We start from the raw sequence: 17,991 nt of genomic DNA, 5'->3' as shown, positions 1-17,991 counted from the left end.
TTGTCTTCATTACATTGGTAATTGGTCTCTTCAAGTATTTTGTCAAACCTCATTTTTTAGTTTGTAAATCGATCTACTTCTGGTTTTGGAAAGAAATGAACCGCTCAGAAATTTTCTAATACTACAAAATATATTTTGTCAAATAATTATAATAATCAGTCGGAAATTTATACAAAGAGTAGAGTGGAAAAACTGAAAAGAGTTAGTGTTTAGGAAAATCATTCTAGGAAGCTTCCTAAAGGACATTTTCGGATATATTTTTTTCCTTGACGTACAAAAAGAAGTTAAATAGTACCAATATACTACTACATTATTATTCAGTTATTAGTTGTTATGATGATTATTTATAAATCTGACAACAATAATTATGATAATATTATTAGACCCATTTAACATTACATTTAATAGAAGTAAAATACATTACCAGTCCCCTCAAGAAATCATACTACAAATAGAAAAGACAAGAAAACATACAGACATATTACATAGATAAACTAAAATAAAACCCACGTTAATTAGTCGAATTAAGTTGAAGTAGCGACCCAAAAGTGCTGCTGCTTCCAAGTAAGCATTGGTTTAGGCTCACGACCATTCTCCTTGCATCTTCTGCTTAATCTGCTAAACTTTTTATTTCCATATTTACCCTCCATGATATCACTAGTTTCCTCATCGATGCCCTCCTCTGTTTCTTCTTCTTCCTCCTCCTCCTCATGACTGTGACTAAGAAGAGAACTTTCCGACGTTAACATGAGACGAAGCCTTCCTTCACCACGTTCAGCTACAAAGCAACTAGGCGGAGACGAAGCCCTAATTGCTTGAACTACAAGTCGACCATCTTCTCCTAACCATCTCACCATACGATTATACTTTGAGTCTTCAACGAACTTTATCGGCGGCGGGAAACTGTTGTTGCGAACCATCGGCGATTTCTTGTCCGTCAAGTTAGTATCTTCTCGTGGTTTCAGCTGAAGAGGAACCCTAGGAGTAGTGGCTGCTTCAAACGCAAGCAATGATAACTCGTCACCACTCTCGCTTCCTGTTTCGGTTCCGAGACTCTCAGTGCACATCTCTAAGCTTTTCTCATTGAGCTTAGAAACAGAGCGTTTCTCCATCGGGTGAACATAAGCTTTATCCTCTTTGGTTTGGACAATGGCAGTGATGTCGGACATAGATTGCAGGAAACTCAACCCACCCATGTCATCTTTTTGATAGAAACTTTGATTCTTCGGAACGATGTTATCTTGAGGTTGACAAACAACAAGTGACATTTTTATATGTTCTTCAGAAAAACAGAGCAAAACAAAGGATTTTAATGAGGGTTGGTGATTATTATTGAGATCTAATGTATAATAACAGAGAGATTGGATGGTAATTAAGAAGAGAGGAATGAATTTGAGAGGGAAGAGGAGGAGGGGTGAGCAAGTATTTATAGTGGCGAGTCCACTTGGCATTGGATTCTTTATAGGCTTTTTTTTTTTTTTTTTTTTTTAATTATTCTACACCTTTATTACATGGACATATACTAAAATCTTATAATCCCTATATTTAATCATATGGAACCATTTTAACTGGCACCAGACCATCCAATTTTTGGTAGTTTTTTCTCTAGTGAAAAACATTAAATATGTAAATATTTTTGTTGTCTACAAGTTACACAAATTACGTTACAAACCTAGATTATAACACTAGATCATATTAATACACACCATTAAATTATATGTTTTAGTATTTTCATATGTTTGTAACTGATAAACTTGTTTCATTTGTCAAATTTCATAGATAAATCCTTCACCGCGCCACTAAACCATGACTCTTGCTTTATAGTTTTGTATAATCTTTATGTTTTGTCTCGAATATTATCGTAATTCGTATATCCAAATGTTCAAAGTATTTTATATAATACAAACCAATAGTGTCGGAAATGAAAGGATGGATGAAAATATAAGTTTGTGTTGTTGTTGTGTCGTGTCAACAACGATTTAAAAAGTTCGTAGCAGAAAGTTTAAAGAAGAAAAAAAAAAAAAAGAAAGATGATACTTAAGCATAGAATTTAGACATTTTAAACATTCTCAATAGCCCTTAAACACATATTCGACCTATTGAGCGGTAGCACTATGGAAAAAATGGCTTTCATATTTTTCTTGATATTTTATTGCCTAAAGATATAAAAATTGCTTCATTAAAAGTTAAACACATCATTATTTTATTTAGGAAGTAGGATTAGATTAAAATAAAGGTAGCATCAATTAACCCCGGTAATTCTCACCACAAGTGACATCGTTACAGTTGATTTAAAAACATTTGTTTAATTTGACACCTACATACATGCATGTTACAGCTTTAATTTGTAACAAATTTGTTAAGCAATAATAATTCAAATTCTGCTAACGATTCGTAAATTTAGTAAAAAGTATCCTATCGAATAGGTCACCTAACCTATAGCACTTCAGTGATATTTTTATTTTTTGGTTTCTTCCTCAAGTTGTGGCTGTAACTTGATCTTGTAAAATCACTTTGTCCAAATGAATTGGTAGGCTTTTTTTGCATTCTTGTACGTTAGTATTCTAATTCTTATAGAAAATATATATTTTCAGTTAACCGGCTGTTCCATAATTTCTCTGTTTTTTTTTTTCATTAAAAAATAAGACTTATCATAATTTTTCTAGTACTAATCTTTCTAACCAAATACGGATAATAAAAATAAATTATCCGTTCAGACCAGAACGAATACTGGATATATCTAGTCTAGCGATACCCGTAATCCATCAAAGACAAATAAAATGAAAAATAATGAAAGGCCCAAGAAAATCACAAAGACAAACCAACTTGCAGCAACTGTAATGCAAACTGATATGAACCATAAATAATACAAATCAATATATATATGTATATATATATACATATATTTTTTACTTTTTTTAATACGAAATAAAAAAATACAACTATAAGCATATATGCGATATTAATTACCAGGTATTTGCTTCTGTATCGAAATTGATTAGAGTAAGTGCAGAATCAAACGAAAGCAGTAACATGCTTACCAATCAATAGTATAATGGCCCCAAATCAGTTTCATGTCCAAATCCTTGAGATTGTGTTTCTGATACTGCAGCATCTCAATATCATATTGACAGTTTCCTAATACTTGTTGGTACATTGAAACCAGATTCAAAGAAAAAGGAAGTACAACATACGAAGAACCGAGCTTTCTTCTTATGATTAATCTACACCTCTCAAATTGTAATGAATGTTTAAAAACATGTATGCCTTGTAATAGAAAACTTATGGGAATACATGTTTCAGAGCGCGAATCAATGCTTGGGTTCGAGAGTGACTCCTCTATAGTCCATAGGTTCTCAAAGAAGTAATAAATGTAGGGTCAGTTAAGGAACATAGACAATAAGCATGTCTCATACTAACTTAGATGACAAGTAGTGATGTCTTCTATTACAATTATTCAGTTAATGGAACAGTACACCAAAAAGCTACGGGTAGCAAAAGAAGTTTCCATTTCAAGTGAGGAAAACTTTTCAAACCTTCATGTGTTGTGAAAACAAAAGTTTTTTGTTAATGAAAACTCGACAAAGACCAGTTAAAAACGTGTGTAGTATAACTTACTGGTAAGTAAAGCTATAAGCAAGAATCTGTACCTTATTTTCTCTCTCTAGTGATCCCTGACCATCCGGATTTCGCATTCGCCAATCTCTGTGTTTCCGTGTGTTTTCCCCTTTTTGGTTTTAGATTTGCCTAAACCAATCAAAACAAGAGAAACCTTGAAACAAGAACCAAAAAAAGTGGGCTTTCTCTGCATCATCATTCCACTTCTGGTCCCCAATTGAAAAGGACAATCCAAAGCTAGATCCCTTCAAAATTTCTGCAATTTTTAATATTACTTTGCAAGTCTATGTTTCTTTCTGATCTTTAGCAACAAAGGAAGGTGGAATCTGTTTCACGTTTACACAAAAACATGTCAACTGGGGATTTTCTCTTTCCCTAACTTTTGACCATACTTAATATTCTCTCTTTGTTTTTAATAAAATAAAAGGTTTGGTTATCAAGCATACATGTCATTAGCTTAAAGCTATTACCTTGATTAGAAAACTAACGAGGAACCTATGAACAAGCTTTTACACAATGTTAGTCTAACGTTAATTACGTTAATTCTAATTAATTTCCAGCATCAAGCATTAACCAAGGTTTATCCTACCAATTTTGGATTTTAAAACTTCTCGAACCAATCCTTACCTAGAAAGAAGTTTTTTGCGCTTTTATCTTTTCAAATCATAGCTAGCATATGCTGAGAATTACTCTTCGTGGAAACCTATACTATGAATTTTTTCCATATCTAAGTAGTTAAAGTCAAAGATTAGTACATTAACAACAAATTTTAGATGCTCTATGCGGACAATCAATAGCATATGAAGCTATTCATGAACTCCCGAAGAATATAAAAATCTCAATGATAGAAAAAATGAGTCAACTAACATACTAACCTGTGATGTGAGGTACATCCGTACCTGTGCTGGTCAAAGAACAGAAGTATATTTCCTCCACGAGTCTCCTGAGCTACATTCATCTAGTGATTTGTATCATAAGCAATCTGAAAAAAGAAGTAAGAAATCATTATACCAGAATTTCATGCCCATAATGCTGTTGTTTGGTTCTTACAAACCATCAGTGAGTCCATTTCAAGTCGGAACTGGCAGGTCTTATTCATTATGACAAAGTACATACACTTGCCCCCCACTGAACAATGTCAAGAAGGGAAAACCCGACATTGTGTTGGAACAGCTAAAGTCTCATCTCATCTCGTGATACATGCAGGTTATCAATATCAACTTGTAGCAACTGTAATTTACTTCTAATATCTGACAGTTCTTTCTGGATTCCTAAAAGATGATCAAGTCTTAGCTGAGCTTCTTCTCGATAAGGCTTGGCAACGATATTCACAAAGTTTACTAGATTATCAGTCGCATCTGAAAGATCTTTTCGCATAGAATCTTCTAGTTGTTGAGCCAACGCATCAGCCACTTTATTCACTTTGCCAATTATAGCTTGTCTTCGATATGGGAAGTTTGCTATAGCCACATACCTGCCACAAAGATTATGTTATATATACAGCCAGTATGTCTTAAAAAATCATAATATGCCTTTAGTTGCGAGAAAAATGATACATTAGGTGATGTGATATAAGAAGTGGAGTAATGAGACAATGGGAAAGATGGGAAATGCAGAGAAGTATCATTACCCTCCAGCGGAGCAAAGGCCAAGAGCAAGAAGATCTTCCAATGTGGTGGGTAGCACTGAGGTTAGAAGTGATGCAGATAGTCCCGCAGCTCCAAGCCCACCAACTGTCACAACGAACTAGAAAAGGCAAGCAAAACTCAATTATGTCAAAAGTGTCACTTTAGATTGATTCTTGAATAACCAGACGAAGTATATGGGAAAATACAGTACTGAATTAACATCTCCGTCAGATCTTAGGTTCGGGTTGAACAGATGACACAATTAAACAATGATGAAGATCAAGACACTTTAATCGACTGAACTCTAGTTAGAATAAAAGTATTTAATACTTGAAACTCACCACTTCTCGAATATCTTGTTCCAATCGTTTTGATGTGGTCCCGGCACTCAAGTTCTGTATTGTTTTCAAGCTGAATTTATCAGTTTTCCGAAGTAAGTCATATGTGTCTATGCCCAATTGAGTTTTTGAATTGACATATGTTGGCCATTTGTTTTCGAATGATTTCAGGGACAGACTCCCTTCACGGGCAGTATTTGATTGTAGCCATTCAGCATATTTTCCAAGCAACTCCTGCAAACCAGTGAAATGTAAAGTCAATTCCTTAGGATTAGAAACCAGTAACCAGCATCAATCAGGTCACAAGAAGACATTGTTAGACAATATTTAACTTCTGCATGAATAGAGACTATATCTCAGACCTCAAATATATGACCAACATGTCCACAGTTAGGACAATAACACTTACTTTAGCATTTGTGAGTGCTGGAGCGAGTATTTCACCTTGAACTTTGGATGTAGCTGCTATTGAGGCCGAGTTTTCCCCTTTGAATAAGTAGGAGACCGCAAGATCAAGGCTTGATAGTCGCAGGGTAGTTCCTATTAGATCAACAACTTGTAGTCTGGCATTATCTATCTGCAATAAAAGCCAGAGTACAAAACACAAAAAAGCCAAGTTAGAACAATCCAATTTCCTCCTACGTGATTCAACAAGATATATCTAATAGAATTTATACCAACGAGAGAGCCTGCCTTCTCCAAGAAATGCTCTCATATTCCATCTTAAGCGCGTATTCTTTAGTTCGATTGATAATCTTGTCTGCTGACGCCAAGTCTTCCCTAGCAGCTAGGCAATCTTGTCTCACAAGAGATTCCACAGAGGCAAGGAGACGCTCAGCAATCGCCATGGGTGTCTCCAATTTAAGCCTTATTCTCTCCATCCCGGTAGCAGTTGAGCTATCCAAGAAGCTATAAAGAAATTTCTCAAGTTCATTGAAGCTCTGGACTCTCCAATTAGAACCAGGATCTGAGACCTCAAGATCATCTCTGCCAACCAAAGAAGCTGTTGAAAGCTTCGCCTCAAGAGCAGACCGTGCGGACACCGGATACAATATCACATTTTCTGTATTAAGCAACTTCCGTGTATTCTCTTTAACAAATGAAATCGCTTCCTCAAGCTGCAGCAGTAAAATTAATCTTTAGTCAAGAAAAATCCAGTAATTACAGAGACTATCAAGGAAAGAACATAAATCTTATTTCTGATAAACCTCACGGGCATCACGGTAAATATCAGATTTATTCAGAATAAACACAAATTTCTTCTTCCACTGCTGTGTGTAACGGAGAAACGCAACCTGACAACACAAGGAGATGTAAACCAGCCTACAGTACATTCAAGAAAGCAGGAAGCAGAAGAGGTAGAGATAAAAATGACATGGGCATGATGACACTGAGAACCTTGTTCCTAATTTGAAAACTTTTCTGATTTTCAGAATAAATACCAAATATCTATAAAATTAGAACTTTCATAAATGATCATTTACATACAATTTGCCACCAGGAGGCAAAATCAGTTTTGCTGTACCAATAACAACTAACCTCTCATATGTCTTGGCCTAAGCTTTACCAATTTATGGACCAAAAGGACATACTGGTTCCAGCAATAGCTATAACACCCATTCTTGAAAAATAATTTGAATAATTTAAATTTATAATCAAGAAAACCTTGATTTATGCATTCAACCTAGTGACAACTTCCCCCTCCCTACACAAGGTCTTGATGGTCTATACATGACTTTACTAACTACTTTTGTGAAAAAATAGATTTAACCAGCTACTTAGGCAGATACATATTGAGCAAAAACAACAACAACAAACAGACCAAGTAAAACAGTAACTTCTACCTCACTTTCAGTTAGAGGGCGGTCAGCAGAAAGAACGAAAACAAGCAAATCTGCACGTGGAACAAATTCTTCTGTAAGACGTTGTTGCCTTTGAAGGATCACATTGGTCCCAGGTGTGTCAACAATATTTATCTGCAAAAGGAGAACAACCCAAATCAATTCCTCCAAATAATTAGAAAAAATTCAGGACTGCGATGGTGGAATTTTGAATGACTCACATCCTTAAGTATTGGTGCAGGAAGATAGCATACGTATTGGCCATCTGGATGTGTTTGGCAACGTTGTTGCTCTTCGGATTCCAAGTCAGAGTAGCACAGAAAAGTGATTTCATTGGTAGTGGGGACTACCCCCTCTTTCAGGTATCTCTTCCCAAGAAGTGCATTGATAACCGTTGATTTTCCAGAGTTAAATTCCCCCTAGTACCAGCAAATTATGGATTTCAATACATAATCCATACAGAAACTAGTTTGAATCATAGAAGCTACTTGTCCCGCTTAAAACATTTTCTAAGTTTAAAAAAACCCAAATCAGAAGTAGATAGAAAATTAGTTGGAATCCTCTAAAAATGACATGCAAAGCTTCAAAAATTTTAAACGAAACATGATAATTTTTTTACTCTTCTAACCACCAAATAGCTATAAGAACGGCATACTCACAAGTCACAAGAAAGCGAAATAATATGACTACAAGCAGATGGTACAGTTAAGAAAAATGCAGTTCCCCTATAACCAGATCCATAAGCAAAATAAGAATAGAAGCATAGACAGAACAAAAGAAGAAGCGAAACATCATAGGTGACTAAAGAAGATATTGAGAAGCACTAAAGAAGAAGTGACTAGAAGCATGCACATTGTTTAGCAGAGATCTATCTCAAGCTATCTAGTGCTGGCAAAAGTGTGTAACTAAAAATATTTCTAATGAATATAGAGCTAATACCAATGCAAATTCCTGGAATCACAATTTGACGGAGTTGAGTGCAGAATTACCACTATAACCATCAGAAACGGCTCATCAATCCGAGAAACAGCATCAATTAGAAGAGAGACCTCCTCCATCTGTTATGGAAAAATAGTCGAAGAAGTAAATTAAACCATATTATAACCACAGAAAACCTACTTTAGAACCATTTCAAAACATTGACTTCAACTACCAAATGTTTGAAATAAAAATCACCAGTGGAGCCGCCTTCTGGATGATTTCAATCGTTTCTCCCAACACTGATTTCTCCATTTCTATTATTAGTTTCTGTTTGTCCTCTAATTTTATGAACCCAGCAGAATTATTTTTCTCCGGCAGGTCACTCGTTTCAACCAATGTTTTATCGTTAAGAATGCTTTCATTCTTATTTTGTGTCTCATGATTTACAACATAAGCTCCATCAAGACACTGGCGAAGAGCTACATCCCTAGAAGAACGCAGATCTTTCAACGATATAACAAAACCAGAAGCGCCTGATTTCAGTAACTGCAATTCTTCTCTTTTGCTGCTGCAAGTAACAAAAATCGGAATTTTCACGCTCTTCAACAAAGAATCTGACAATAAACCCACTTGTTTATCTTCACCACTTCCAAGTATAAGGAAATCAGCACCCTCAGAGCTTGAAGCACTTAGAGCAGAATCAACATCCTTCACAATCCTAGCTACTAAAGGAAGAACTACCGAGTCGGGATTGGATCCCATCAATGTGTTTCTTGCCACTATGGCCGGAAGACCTGTACATAGCATTGAGAGACAAACTCACTGAATGAACAACACTTACTAAAGAAGCAGAAAGCTAAAATTGAATGAATTTGCAAAAATTAGATTTACCTTCGTCGGAGAGAGCAACACCACTAGCACCAACGGCGGAGGCGATATCAACACGTTCGGCGATCAAGAGGTAAGCACGACCCTTGACAAGTGATTTCAACAAACAAGCCGCCTCGTAGAGCTTACCAGCGGTAGCTCCGCCATCAATCACGACGATTTGAACCGATTTAGCTAAAGCACGGTCGACCAAATCGACAGTCTCTTCACGATTTCCACTCATAACCTCATCCGCGTCTAGCCGGAGAAGGACACCGGGAACGGCGAGTTCGGGACGCTTGTAACCACCAGGATAAAGAGTTCGCGGCCTAGAAGAAGAAGTCTGATCGGCGGATTCATGCGAAACGTTTCTGATCGAGAGAGAAGGAAGACGCCTATGACGTGGAGCAGTAAAGGAGGATAACTGAAAGCACCGGCCAGGAAACGGTGGAGATGCGGCGGAGATAAGAAACGGTGACGTCACACATTGCCGGTGAGAGATTAGAGTTCTCATGGAGAGAGAGAGAGAGAGAGAGAGAGAGAGAGAGAGATTTCTGATTTGTTTTCTTATCTCTTAAATATCCGCTTGGCCCATCCCAAAGCTATCCAACGGACGGCGCGATTAGTTATTTTTCAAAACAATAATTTATATTAACTAATTAAAGTTTGATCAAAAGTAATTATAAATTTGTGTGAGATGAAAAAAAAAAAAAAAATTATAAATTTGTGTGGACGAAAATAAGAATATAATAATTCAAATACCAAACCACAGGAATAAAATATTTTGGAGTGACCAAGTTAGGGTCTTAATCATACTTTAATTCATCAGGTATGATAGGTCTCTTGAGAGGAAATCACCGACCTTTTGTCTACATCTCTTGATAATGCCTTCCTCATATCTGTTTTTTTTGAGATCAAACGATTTAAGCTTTAAACAAAAGAAAAAAAATAAGCACGAATCATAGATAAAAAGAAGTGAATCAAAGCCTCGCCTAATCCATCTTCCTCCCCTAAATAATAGCGTAAAACCTGCCTATAGATTATGTAGCCAAGCTGCCACAAAAAAAAAAAAAAAGAGACGGTTAGTTTCATTAAATTTATGTTTGTATTTTGTAGTAGTCCTGAGTTTTATATCTGTTATCCGCGAATATCTGTACCCGTATCCGGTTTTTGATCCGAATAAATGGCTATCCAGCAAAACAGATATGAATACGAATGTTAAAATGACGGATTTTCCAGATACGGATACGAATAGTCTTAAAATTTGGGAAGGATAACGGATATTCGGAGTATGATTAGACCCACATAAGATTTTATAACTTAAAAGACGTATGACTTCAATTTTTTAGTGTTAAAGTCCAAAAAAAATTGTAAGCCCAACTTTTTTACTTATTTTATTTTATTTTCAATGTTAATAAATAAATCATATGATAAAATATAAATAATAAATTCTAAATTTAAGAAGTTGATTAATGTCTTTTATTTTGTTTCAAAACATCACTTAAATCTTTTGAGCTTTTTTCTACTTTAATAAATTCTTTGTTCTTTAATGTTTGTATGTTTATCAATTTTTAGCTATTTTATTAATTTTTGAGCTTTTTATGTATGATATTAACCATTTGAAAACTCTATTTCTGCGAATATCCGCGGACATTCGGATTTATAACGAATATTCAGATACCGGATATCCGGAATTTCAGAATAAAGATATTAAATTGGCGGATAATACAGATAGCCCAAACAAACCAGATATATGCTCCGTTTATGGACCTACTTTGTAGTCGTTTATACAGTTTTAGAAAGTACTCCCTCTATATCACAAATAATGATTTTTGAGGTTTTATTCTTGTATCAAAAAGATTGATTTTCTGTAATATATTTAATACATTTTTTATTTTCAAGATCAATTGATTGGAGTAAATAGGGTAAAAAGCAACTTTAAATTAATTTTATAAAATATATAATACAAAAGTAATCAATAAATGTATAAAATTTATTATTTTCTTAATCTTAGTGAAAAACCTCATAAAACAATCTTTTTGATACAGAGGGAGTATGTATTTTATGTACAAAATGATTAAAATTATAATATAAAATAAATAATAATCTAACTTTAAGCCAATTTTCGCCATTGGAGGTTCTGGTTCACCATGTTGCTGCAAATAGAAGTAGACGGAGGATTAGCCCCACAATGCAACTTGCTCTTGATGATCCTCTAGTCGACTTTAGAGTTGAGTTCGTGTTGCAAACTTATGACAAGACAGGGGTGCCTAAACAACTGGCTGATGACAGGATAATGGAGCACATAAATTCATGGATGGAGGCTCGCGTTCAAACCCAGACAACTTACAGTGTATTGGTTCTGTTCAGTCACGATGCAGATTTCGCAGACATAATGCGCATTGCTCAGCAACGCTTCAGGACTGTTTTCATTCATAAATCTAATTTTGACGTGGGTAAGAATTTGGACTTGTACTTAATTGGCACGGAAATTAACCATGAGATTGTAGTTGAGAATGAAGATGAGGGGGTGAAGATAATGGAGATAACGGAGGTAGCGATGAGGGGGATGATAGTGGAGATAGTGGAGATAGCGGTGATGAAGATGGTGGTAGAGGTCAACGTCGAGTTCGAAGAAGAGACCCTAGTTATCCACCTTTGGGAGCTCGGCGTAGAGGTGGTGTGTTTTATCGGTCGAAGAAAAGAAAACATCCTATGCGGATGGAGGCTGTGGCTGCTATATTGGTTGCTTGGGTCATCAATAAGTGTCCGGTTCCAGTTGCCTTTGGCGAATTAACCGACGTCTCTAGTGACATCCAGAGAGTATGTTGTTGTCATGACAATTTCAGGAAGCATTTTGCATCATTGTCGAAGTTTATCTATTACTAAACTAGGGAAAAATCCGGACTACGCCCGGGTAAGACATTTGAAGATTGATATTTTAATTTAGTTAACTTAGTTTAAATTCTTTGTAGTTTCTTTAGGAAATATGAAAAGAAAATTGTATAATTTTTAAAAATGTTGTATTTAACATTTTAACAAAAGCTTATATATATAGAGGCACATTTTAGAGCTAGTTATAATTTTTTGTTTTTTACTTATTTGATTTCTCTTAAATACCCTTTCTTATTGATCTCTTTTGGAGCCTATATAGAAATTATTATAGATCTAAAGTTAAAAGGCTATCACTTGGTCATAAGTTTTACCACATCTTTTAAAGGCACCTATCATGCAACAAATAAATGGTGAGTACTCAGTTAATTGCGATAGTCAAGCCATATTTTATTTTTTTGATGATAGTATAAATAGGTTTCTACAAATTAACTTAATCTCTAGCTTCGAGAAACTTTTGAAGCACAAATGATATTACCTAGAAAAGGTCATTGTTGTAATAGGTTTTGTTTGTGAAAAATATATGTATACCCACCACCTCTGGCCTTAAAAGCTGAGTCTTTCAAAGCCTTACCAAACAACTTTGACATTACATAATATACCCACCAGGCCACCAGGTTTTTGTCCTTGGCAAAACGATACATATCTTCAGTTGCTTTTTATATAAAACTGCATTTCCAAAAAAATACCAACACATAAATGGCTCGCCAAGTAGAGTTGAAACAAATTCACTGTCTCCGTGTCTCGTCTGCAACCATGAAAAGCAACATTTGATCTGTAACATGCTATGTACCATTAAAAATCAAAATCATATTAATAAACTGCCCTCTTATTTAGATTTGCAAAGCATTTACTTGCTTGCTTGGCTTCTCACGAAACTATCAAACTCTAGAGTTCTACTTTATGAAGTAAGAAATATACAAACAAAAATCCATACTAAATCAAGAGTTAAAATTTGTGGCGAACCTCACTTGGATGGATTCTCGGCGTCGTCTCAGTACAGAAGGAGGATTGGACCTTTGCTGTCCTATGCAAATGGTCGAAGCAAGTATTAGATTTGGAGAGCTTTATTGATTACTATGTACAGTCCACTACGTACCTATGACATCATGTTTGAACAACATCTATATCAATAAATTAAACTACAAAATATGTCTTTTTGTTTAAATTTTACCAAAAGAGATTTGATCTTTGTTCTCTTACTCCCTTGTCTTTATCAAAAACTGCTCATGTGCCGTATTTATAATTAGTGTGTAGAGGCTCCTAAACTGTAATCCAAATTGGAGGCTATATAAAGTATAAATGATTAAAAAATACAGAAACTATTGATGAACAAATTTGCACCATATATAGATTCTATTAATCTTAAATCTATGTCTCCCATACTCATTGATCACAACTACCTCAAAAGCACGACTTTACTTACCATGAGAGCTGTGATCGATCGAAATCTAGCTATAAGCTCCTTTGAACGATTGTAAAGTTCTATCCTCTTTTTTGATATCCTAAGAACAACAATTGATGAAAAATTAGATGTATTGTTGTGAAAGTTCAGAACTGAAAGACACTTTCTTGTTGATATATATATCACCTACGTATCCGCTGAAAATTGGTGGTGAAATACGCTTAAAGCTAGAGGAGGAGGAGGAGGAGAAAACGCTTTGATGCAATACCGTAATTATTTAAATGGAACAAAAACGTAATAGGAATGAAGAAATATTATTTACCTTAGCAAAATATGGTTCCATGAATCCGCATGATCTCCAAAATTAGGGTTTCGAACCACTTCAGAGTTTGCATATTGTTTTTGTTTGAAGAAATTCTGTCTATAAGCGAGCAAAAGACAAATACACAAATATAATTGCCACTGCTCTCCATAACTGTTAAAAAAAGGAGAAAAATCATGCGTTAATCGATTGAACTTTTAAGAGAGAGGTTACCATGAAAGAGAGAGCCAGATTGCAGGGGAGGAAGATGAAGACAATCGATTGATCAGATTGAACTTTTATATCGTAGGGGAGAGGAAGTGCCGCTTGTGAGACTTAGTTTAGAAGGTAGTAAATGAAGAGATTAAACGATACAAAGAATTGAAGGAAGATGAAGCGTCCTTACAATGAAAATGTCGAATGACAATCATCATCTCATAAACCACGTGGCATAAGGTAAACTCACAAAACAAAACAAATTGATGTGCTGATGCGGCTTTTTCATAGGTAGTGTTTTTTTTGCTGATGTGGATGACCTTAGACGCCTCAATTAGCATCTTTTATTAGTAAGAGATTACTAAATGAGGATAACCAGATTTTAAAATTAGATTTAAAAAATTCCTTGGCAATTTCAGTTTTTCAAGTCTTCGTAAAACATCAATGAGGGAAGTTGTTAGAAATTTGAAATTTTCATAATCATAGCATGTTCCAGTTGTCTCTGATGCCGAATTAGTATAACTGATTTGAGTAGCCCTGGGCATACGGTTTTTTCGGTTAATTCGGTTTTTCGGGTTATTCGGTTATCAAAAATTCTGCCGAATTGAACCGAATAAAAATTCGGTTCGGTTCGTGTTTTTTTCAGTTCGGTTATGAGGTTTAAAATCAATTCCGAAATAAACCGATTCTTTTTTAAATTCGGTTTATTCAAACCGAATTACACAAAATCAAAAGATTTTGGGCTTAAAAATAACAATAAATCAACAAAATCCAATAACAAGCCCCGTTTAACATATTTACAAAGCCCGTTTAACATATTTACAAAGCCCAAACCGCCAAACCATTAACAATTAGGGTTTGATGGCGATGGCGACGGCGACAGCGACGGCGGCGGTGGCTCGATATCTCCGTCCGATGAGCCTTTATTGAAAGGCATCCATGGAATCTCAAGGCTGTTGTTTCGATCCTTGTTTATTAGCCAAATGTACTAAACCCTAGCCATCGTGATAAAAGCAACAGAAAAAAATATTGTTAGTGAAGCTAAATCAAATGTGGTTCTAATCACTCTAATCTCTGTAAGAAATAACGAAAAGAAAAAAAGTGAAAACAAAAAGCTCACCAGAATGGATCGACAAAGAGCTCACGGGAATGGATCCCTCCGTTTGGTGATATTTCCGGCGGAACAGATCGGGATTCCGATGAGGTTAAGTGATGAAAGTTCTCAGAATTTTTAAGCAACTAAAGGGGTTAGAGAAGAGGAGAAAATAAGGGATTCACGTTAGATCTAGGGTTTTTTTTTGGCTTTTATAGGGTGTCTCCTGAAACCGAGAAAACCGATCGGTTTTCCTCTGCCGAACCGAACCGAACTGTTAACCGAACTCCAATTATAATTCCGCCGATCGGTTCTCGCCTGTGAACTGAAGTGAAACCGAAACCGAAAAATTCGGTTCGGTCGGTTCGGTTTTTTTCGGTTCTTTTCGGTTCAAACCGAACGCCCAGGCCATTTGAGCTTTGTATCCTCTGTTTCTGTTCTTTGAGGTTTTTTGTAAGAAAGTTTGCTTTTAATAAAGAAGACAATTCTGGAAAATTAAAAAAAAAAAAAAAATTGTGGAAGAAAAGCAGTAATAATAATTCAGATACAAAACCACAGGAATAGAAACATCATCTAAAAGATCTTGGAGTAATTTTAAATGCAAATAACAGTTGTGTCTTAATCATACTCTAATTCATCAGGTGTGATAGGTCTTTTGAGAGGAATCACAGACTTTTTCTCTACATCTCTTGATAATGCCTTCCTCATATCTGTTTTTGAGATCAAACGATATAAAGCTTAAACAAAATAAAATGTAAGGGCGAAATCATTGATAAAAAGAAGTGAATCAAAGCCTCACCTAATCCATCTTCCTCCCCTGAATAATAGCGTAAAACCCGCCTATAGATTATGTAGCCAAGCTGCCACAAAATGAAATAGAGACGGTTTGTTTCATCCAAATGGCCATTGAGAAGAAGTCCATCAAGGAGATGCGTAAAATGTGTGCATGACCCATTTGGGAAGTTAAAAATCTTCTTTTTTTTTCTCACAATGTCATCAAGATTATGAGGCTTCTAATCAATTTCATAATCCTAATATATTACCTTTTCATACATCTTGATGGCTGGTGTGTTGGAAGCTCTTACAAAAAGATCCACAAAGTAGGCTTTATCACTGCAATCAATAACCACATGTATAATAATCATTAGAAGACCAGAAAGTACCAGAGAATATAAAATCAATGAGAAGCAATTCAAGATTTTCTTCCTTTGAACCTATCTAAATATCGGTTTTCAAAAATATAAACGGTCCACTTGAAAGCCAATATCAATATATTAAAGCTTCCATCTTTATTTAATTGTATATCAAAGAGAAAACAAAAAACTGGAGATGCTTTGTTTCTGTTAAGTCCTACATCTTGTCACTGATATCTTCCAGAAGGTTCATCAGTTTCTTTGCGAGTTGCTGCCTGCGATATTCTGGAGAGACAGTGACGGCTGTCACATGACCATGCCAAGATTCACCCTGTCCTTCAACTTTACCCATAACTGAAACCATATAGAAATTAGTTAGACACATGCTTTTAAAATGATATTCATAACAAGAAGTTTTATCATACAGCTCTAGTTCCCAGATTTTTGTATAACAGATGATCATTCAAGAACACCTAGATAAGCCACTTACGTGGATTCTCAAGAATATCAACCATAACATTTCAGCTATACAAAAGTACATTTTCAGAAAAAACTGCTTAATTTTCACATGAGTTGATATCCATAAGCTTAGTTTTACTCTCAGCCCTTTCAATGGATTCACTATACTTGCAGGGTCTCTTTCCAAACTATACCACGAAAAGGGAGAAAAACAGGTTTAAATTCGTGAAATCTCTCTCCCACAATTAAATTTACATCTTCCAAACAAAGCCAAACGGCTTGAACCAGTCAAGTAATAGGGCACCACAAGAACGGAACGTCAAAGATTCAGATCAATAACGAAGCATATATGGTTCTTCAAGAAAATAAAGAAAGACGAAGCCTAGAATAAATCACATTTCGAACCAATCCAATAAGGGATAAAATAACTATACTTACAAACACTGAAAAACAGATAAAAGTTGAGCCTTGATATAACTCATTAACTCATTCTATGGACATTTAGAAGTTAGCACCAACAATCTTGAGCCATGGTTGCTATGCATCTTCTACCCCATATCAGGATTTCTAAAATCGCTAACTACACAGGCTAGAACTAATAATACAAACATATAAAAGATTCCCTTTTTCAAAATTTAGCTGAATGCCACAAAACAACTGAGATAGCTGAGAAATTTGTTAAAACACTTATACATCAAACAGTCACTCTTCCTGGTTTTAACAACATTCAAGCTATCTCCATCTGATAACCAACCAAATAAAATCAATAGTGGCTTTTCCACTAACACTTTATTATCTAAGTTTTAAACCTAAAATTAAACATAATCTCCACGAACGAAGACATAAAGAAATCAAAACGAAGAGATTACTTACTATAACCCATGACACGATTGCCGGGACCTTCAGCTACATGAAAATAGTCAGGCCATCTCGCTAAATAGGTCATGTAGAAAGACATATTGAACTGTTTCACAAAACCAAAATTTGAACAAAAAATCAACAAAAATCGCCAAAACAAAGCAATAATCAGAAAAAAACCAGAGAATACGAAGAAGAAACAGGAGATTACTGTTTCAGTGAGGTGGTCCAGATTCACGGAAGTGAATCGGAGAAGGTCGTTGCAGCTGAATCTACGTATCGTCGTCATCTCTTCTTCGAGCTTCGTCAGATTCTCTGGAAGAAGAAGAAAGAGGAAACAACAACAAAGCAATATACATGGGCCAATTAGAAATTTAATAAAGCCCATTTATATTTGGGCCTAAGACCATGATGACGTCAT

General features: G+C 35.3%; 4 protein-coding genes and 1 long non-coding RNA gene across 9 annotated transcripts; all 5 read right to left on the bottom strand.

Moving 5' to 3' along the window:
• Positions 1 to 353: 353 nt before the first annotated feature.
• Positions 354 to 2,621, bottom strand: LOC9325505 (protein FANTASTIC FOUR 2). Its single transcript, XM_002889395.2, has one exon. The coding sequence runs from the start codon at positions 1,449 to 1,451 to the stop codon at positions 525 to 527; it is 927 nt and encodes a 308-aa protein (XP_002889441.2). The 5' UTR covers positions 1,452 to 2,621; the 3' UTR covers positions 354 to 524.
• Positions 2,622 to 3,034: 413 nt separating this feature from the next.
• On the bottom strand, positions 3,035 to 4,071 carry LOC110224972. Its single transcript, XM_021013188.1, is given in 4 exon segments — positions 3,035 to 3,665; positions 3,667 to 3,733; positions 3,736 to 3,747; positions 4,065 to 4,071. Coding segments are annotated over 4 exon segments (159 nt in total). The 3' UTR covers positions 3,035 to 3,592.
• A 611-nt stretch (positions 4,072 to 4,682) lies between these two features.
• On the bottom strand, positions 4,683 to 9,759 carry LOC9328213 (probable transmembrane GTPase FZO-like, chloroplastic). 2 transcript variants are annotated; one of them, XM_002889394.2, is made up of 11 exons: positions 9,238 to 9,758; positions 8,602 to 9,140; positions 8,415 to 8,483; positions 7,647 to 7,844; positions 7,429 to 7,560; positions 6,793 to 6,879; positions 6,262 to 6,702; positions 5,994 to 6,161; positions 5,588 to 5,818; positions 5,249 to 5,364; positions 4,683 to 5,092 (listed from the first exon to the last, which is right to left on the bottom strand). In XM_002889394.2, the coding sequence occupies exons 1-11, from the start codon at positions 9,725 to 9,727 to the stop codon at positions 4,792 to 4,794; spliced, it is 2,772 nt and encodes a 923-aa protein (XP_002889440.1). In that variant the 5' UTR covers positions 9,728 to 9,758; the 3' UTR covers positions 4,683 to 4,791. The 2 variants fall into 2 exon arrangements, with proteins under 2 accessions (XP_002889440.1, XP_020867862.1); XM_021012203.1 differs by lacking the exon at positions 6,793 to 6,879 and having other exon boundaries at positions 9,238 to 9,759.
• Positions 9,760 to 10,154: 395 nt separating this feature from the next.
• On the bottom strand, positions 10,155 to 14,329 carry LOC110225192. Of its 4 annotated transcripts, XR_002329603.1 has the most exons (6): positions 14,046 to 14,329; positions 13,833 to 13,931; positions 13,532 to 13,610; positions 13,309 to 13,373; positions 13,072 to 13,204; positions 10,155 to 10,266 (listed from the first exon to the last, which is right to left on the bottom strand). It is a non-coding gene; the product is annotated as an uncharacterized LOC110225192 (long non-coding RNA). The 4 variants fall into 4 exon arrangements; XR_002329602.1 differs by lacking the exon at positions 13,309 to 13,373; XR_002329605.1 differs by lacking the exon at positions 13,309 to 13,373 and having other exon boundaries at positions 13,077 to 13,204.
• Positions 14,330 to 15,618: 1,289 nt separating this feature from the next.
• On the bottom strand, positions 15,619 to 17,982 carry LOC9328212 (N-terminal acetyltransferase B complex catalytic subunit NAA20). The gene is made up of 6 exons (XM_002889393.2): positions 17,782 to 17,982; positions 17,586 to 17,676; positions 16,475 to 16,607; positions 16,164 to 16,233; positions 15,920 to 15,980; positions 15,619 to 15,830 (listed from the first exon to the last, which is right to left on the bottom strand). The coding sequence occupies exons 1-6, from the start codon at positions 17,956 to 17,958 to the stop codon at positions 15,739 to 15,741; spliced, it is 624 nt and encodes a 207-aa protein (XP_002889439.2). The 5' UTR covers positions 17,959 to 17,982; the 3' UTR covers positions 15,619 to 15,738.
• Positions 17,983 to 17,991: the final 9 nt, after the last annotated feature.

This window comes from Arabidopsis lyrata (genome assembly GCF_000004255.2).
Source record: "Arabidopsis lyrata subsp. lyrata unplaced genomic scaffold ARALYscaffold_1, whole genome shotgun sequence".
Lineage (NCBI taxonomy): Eukaryota > Viridiplantae > Streptophyta > Magnoliopsida > Brassicales > Brassicaceae > Arabidopsis > Arabidopsis lyrata.
This window is presented reverse-complemented; position numbering and strand designations above follow the sequence as displayed.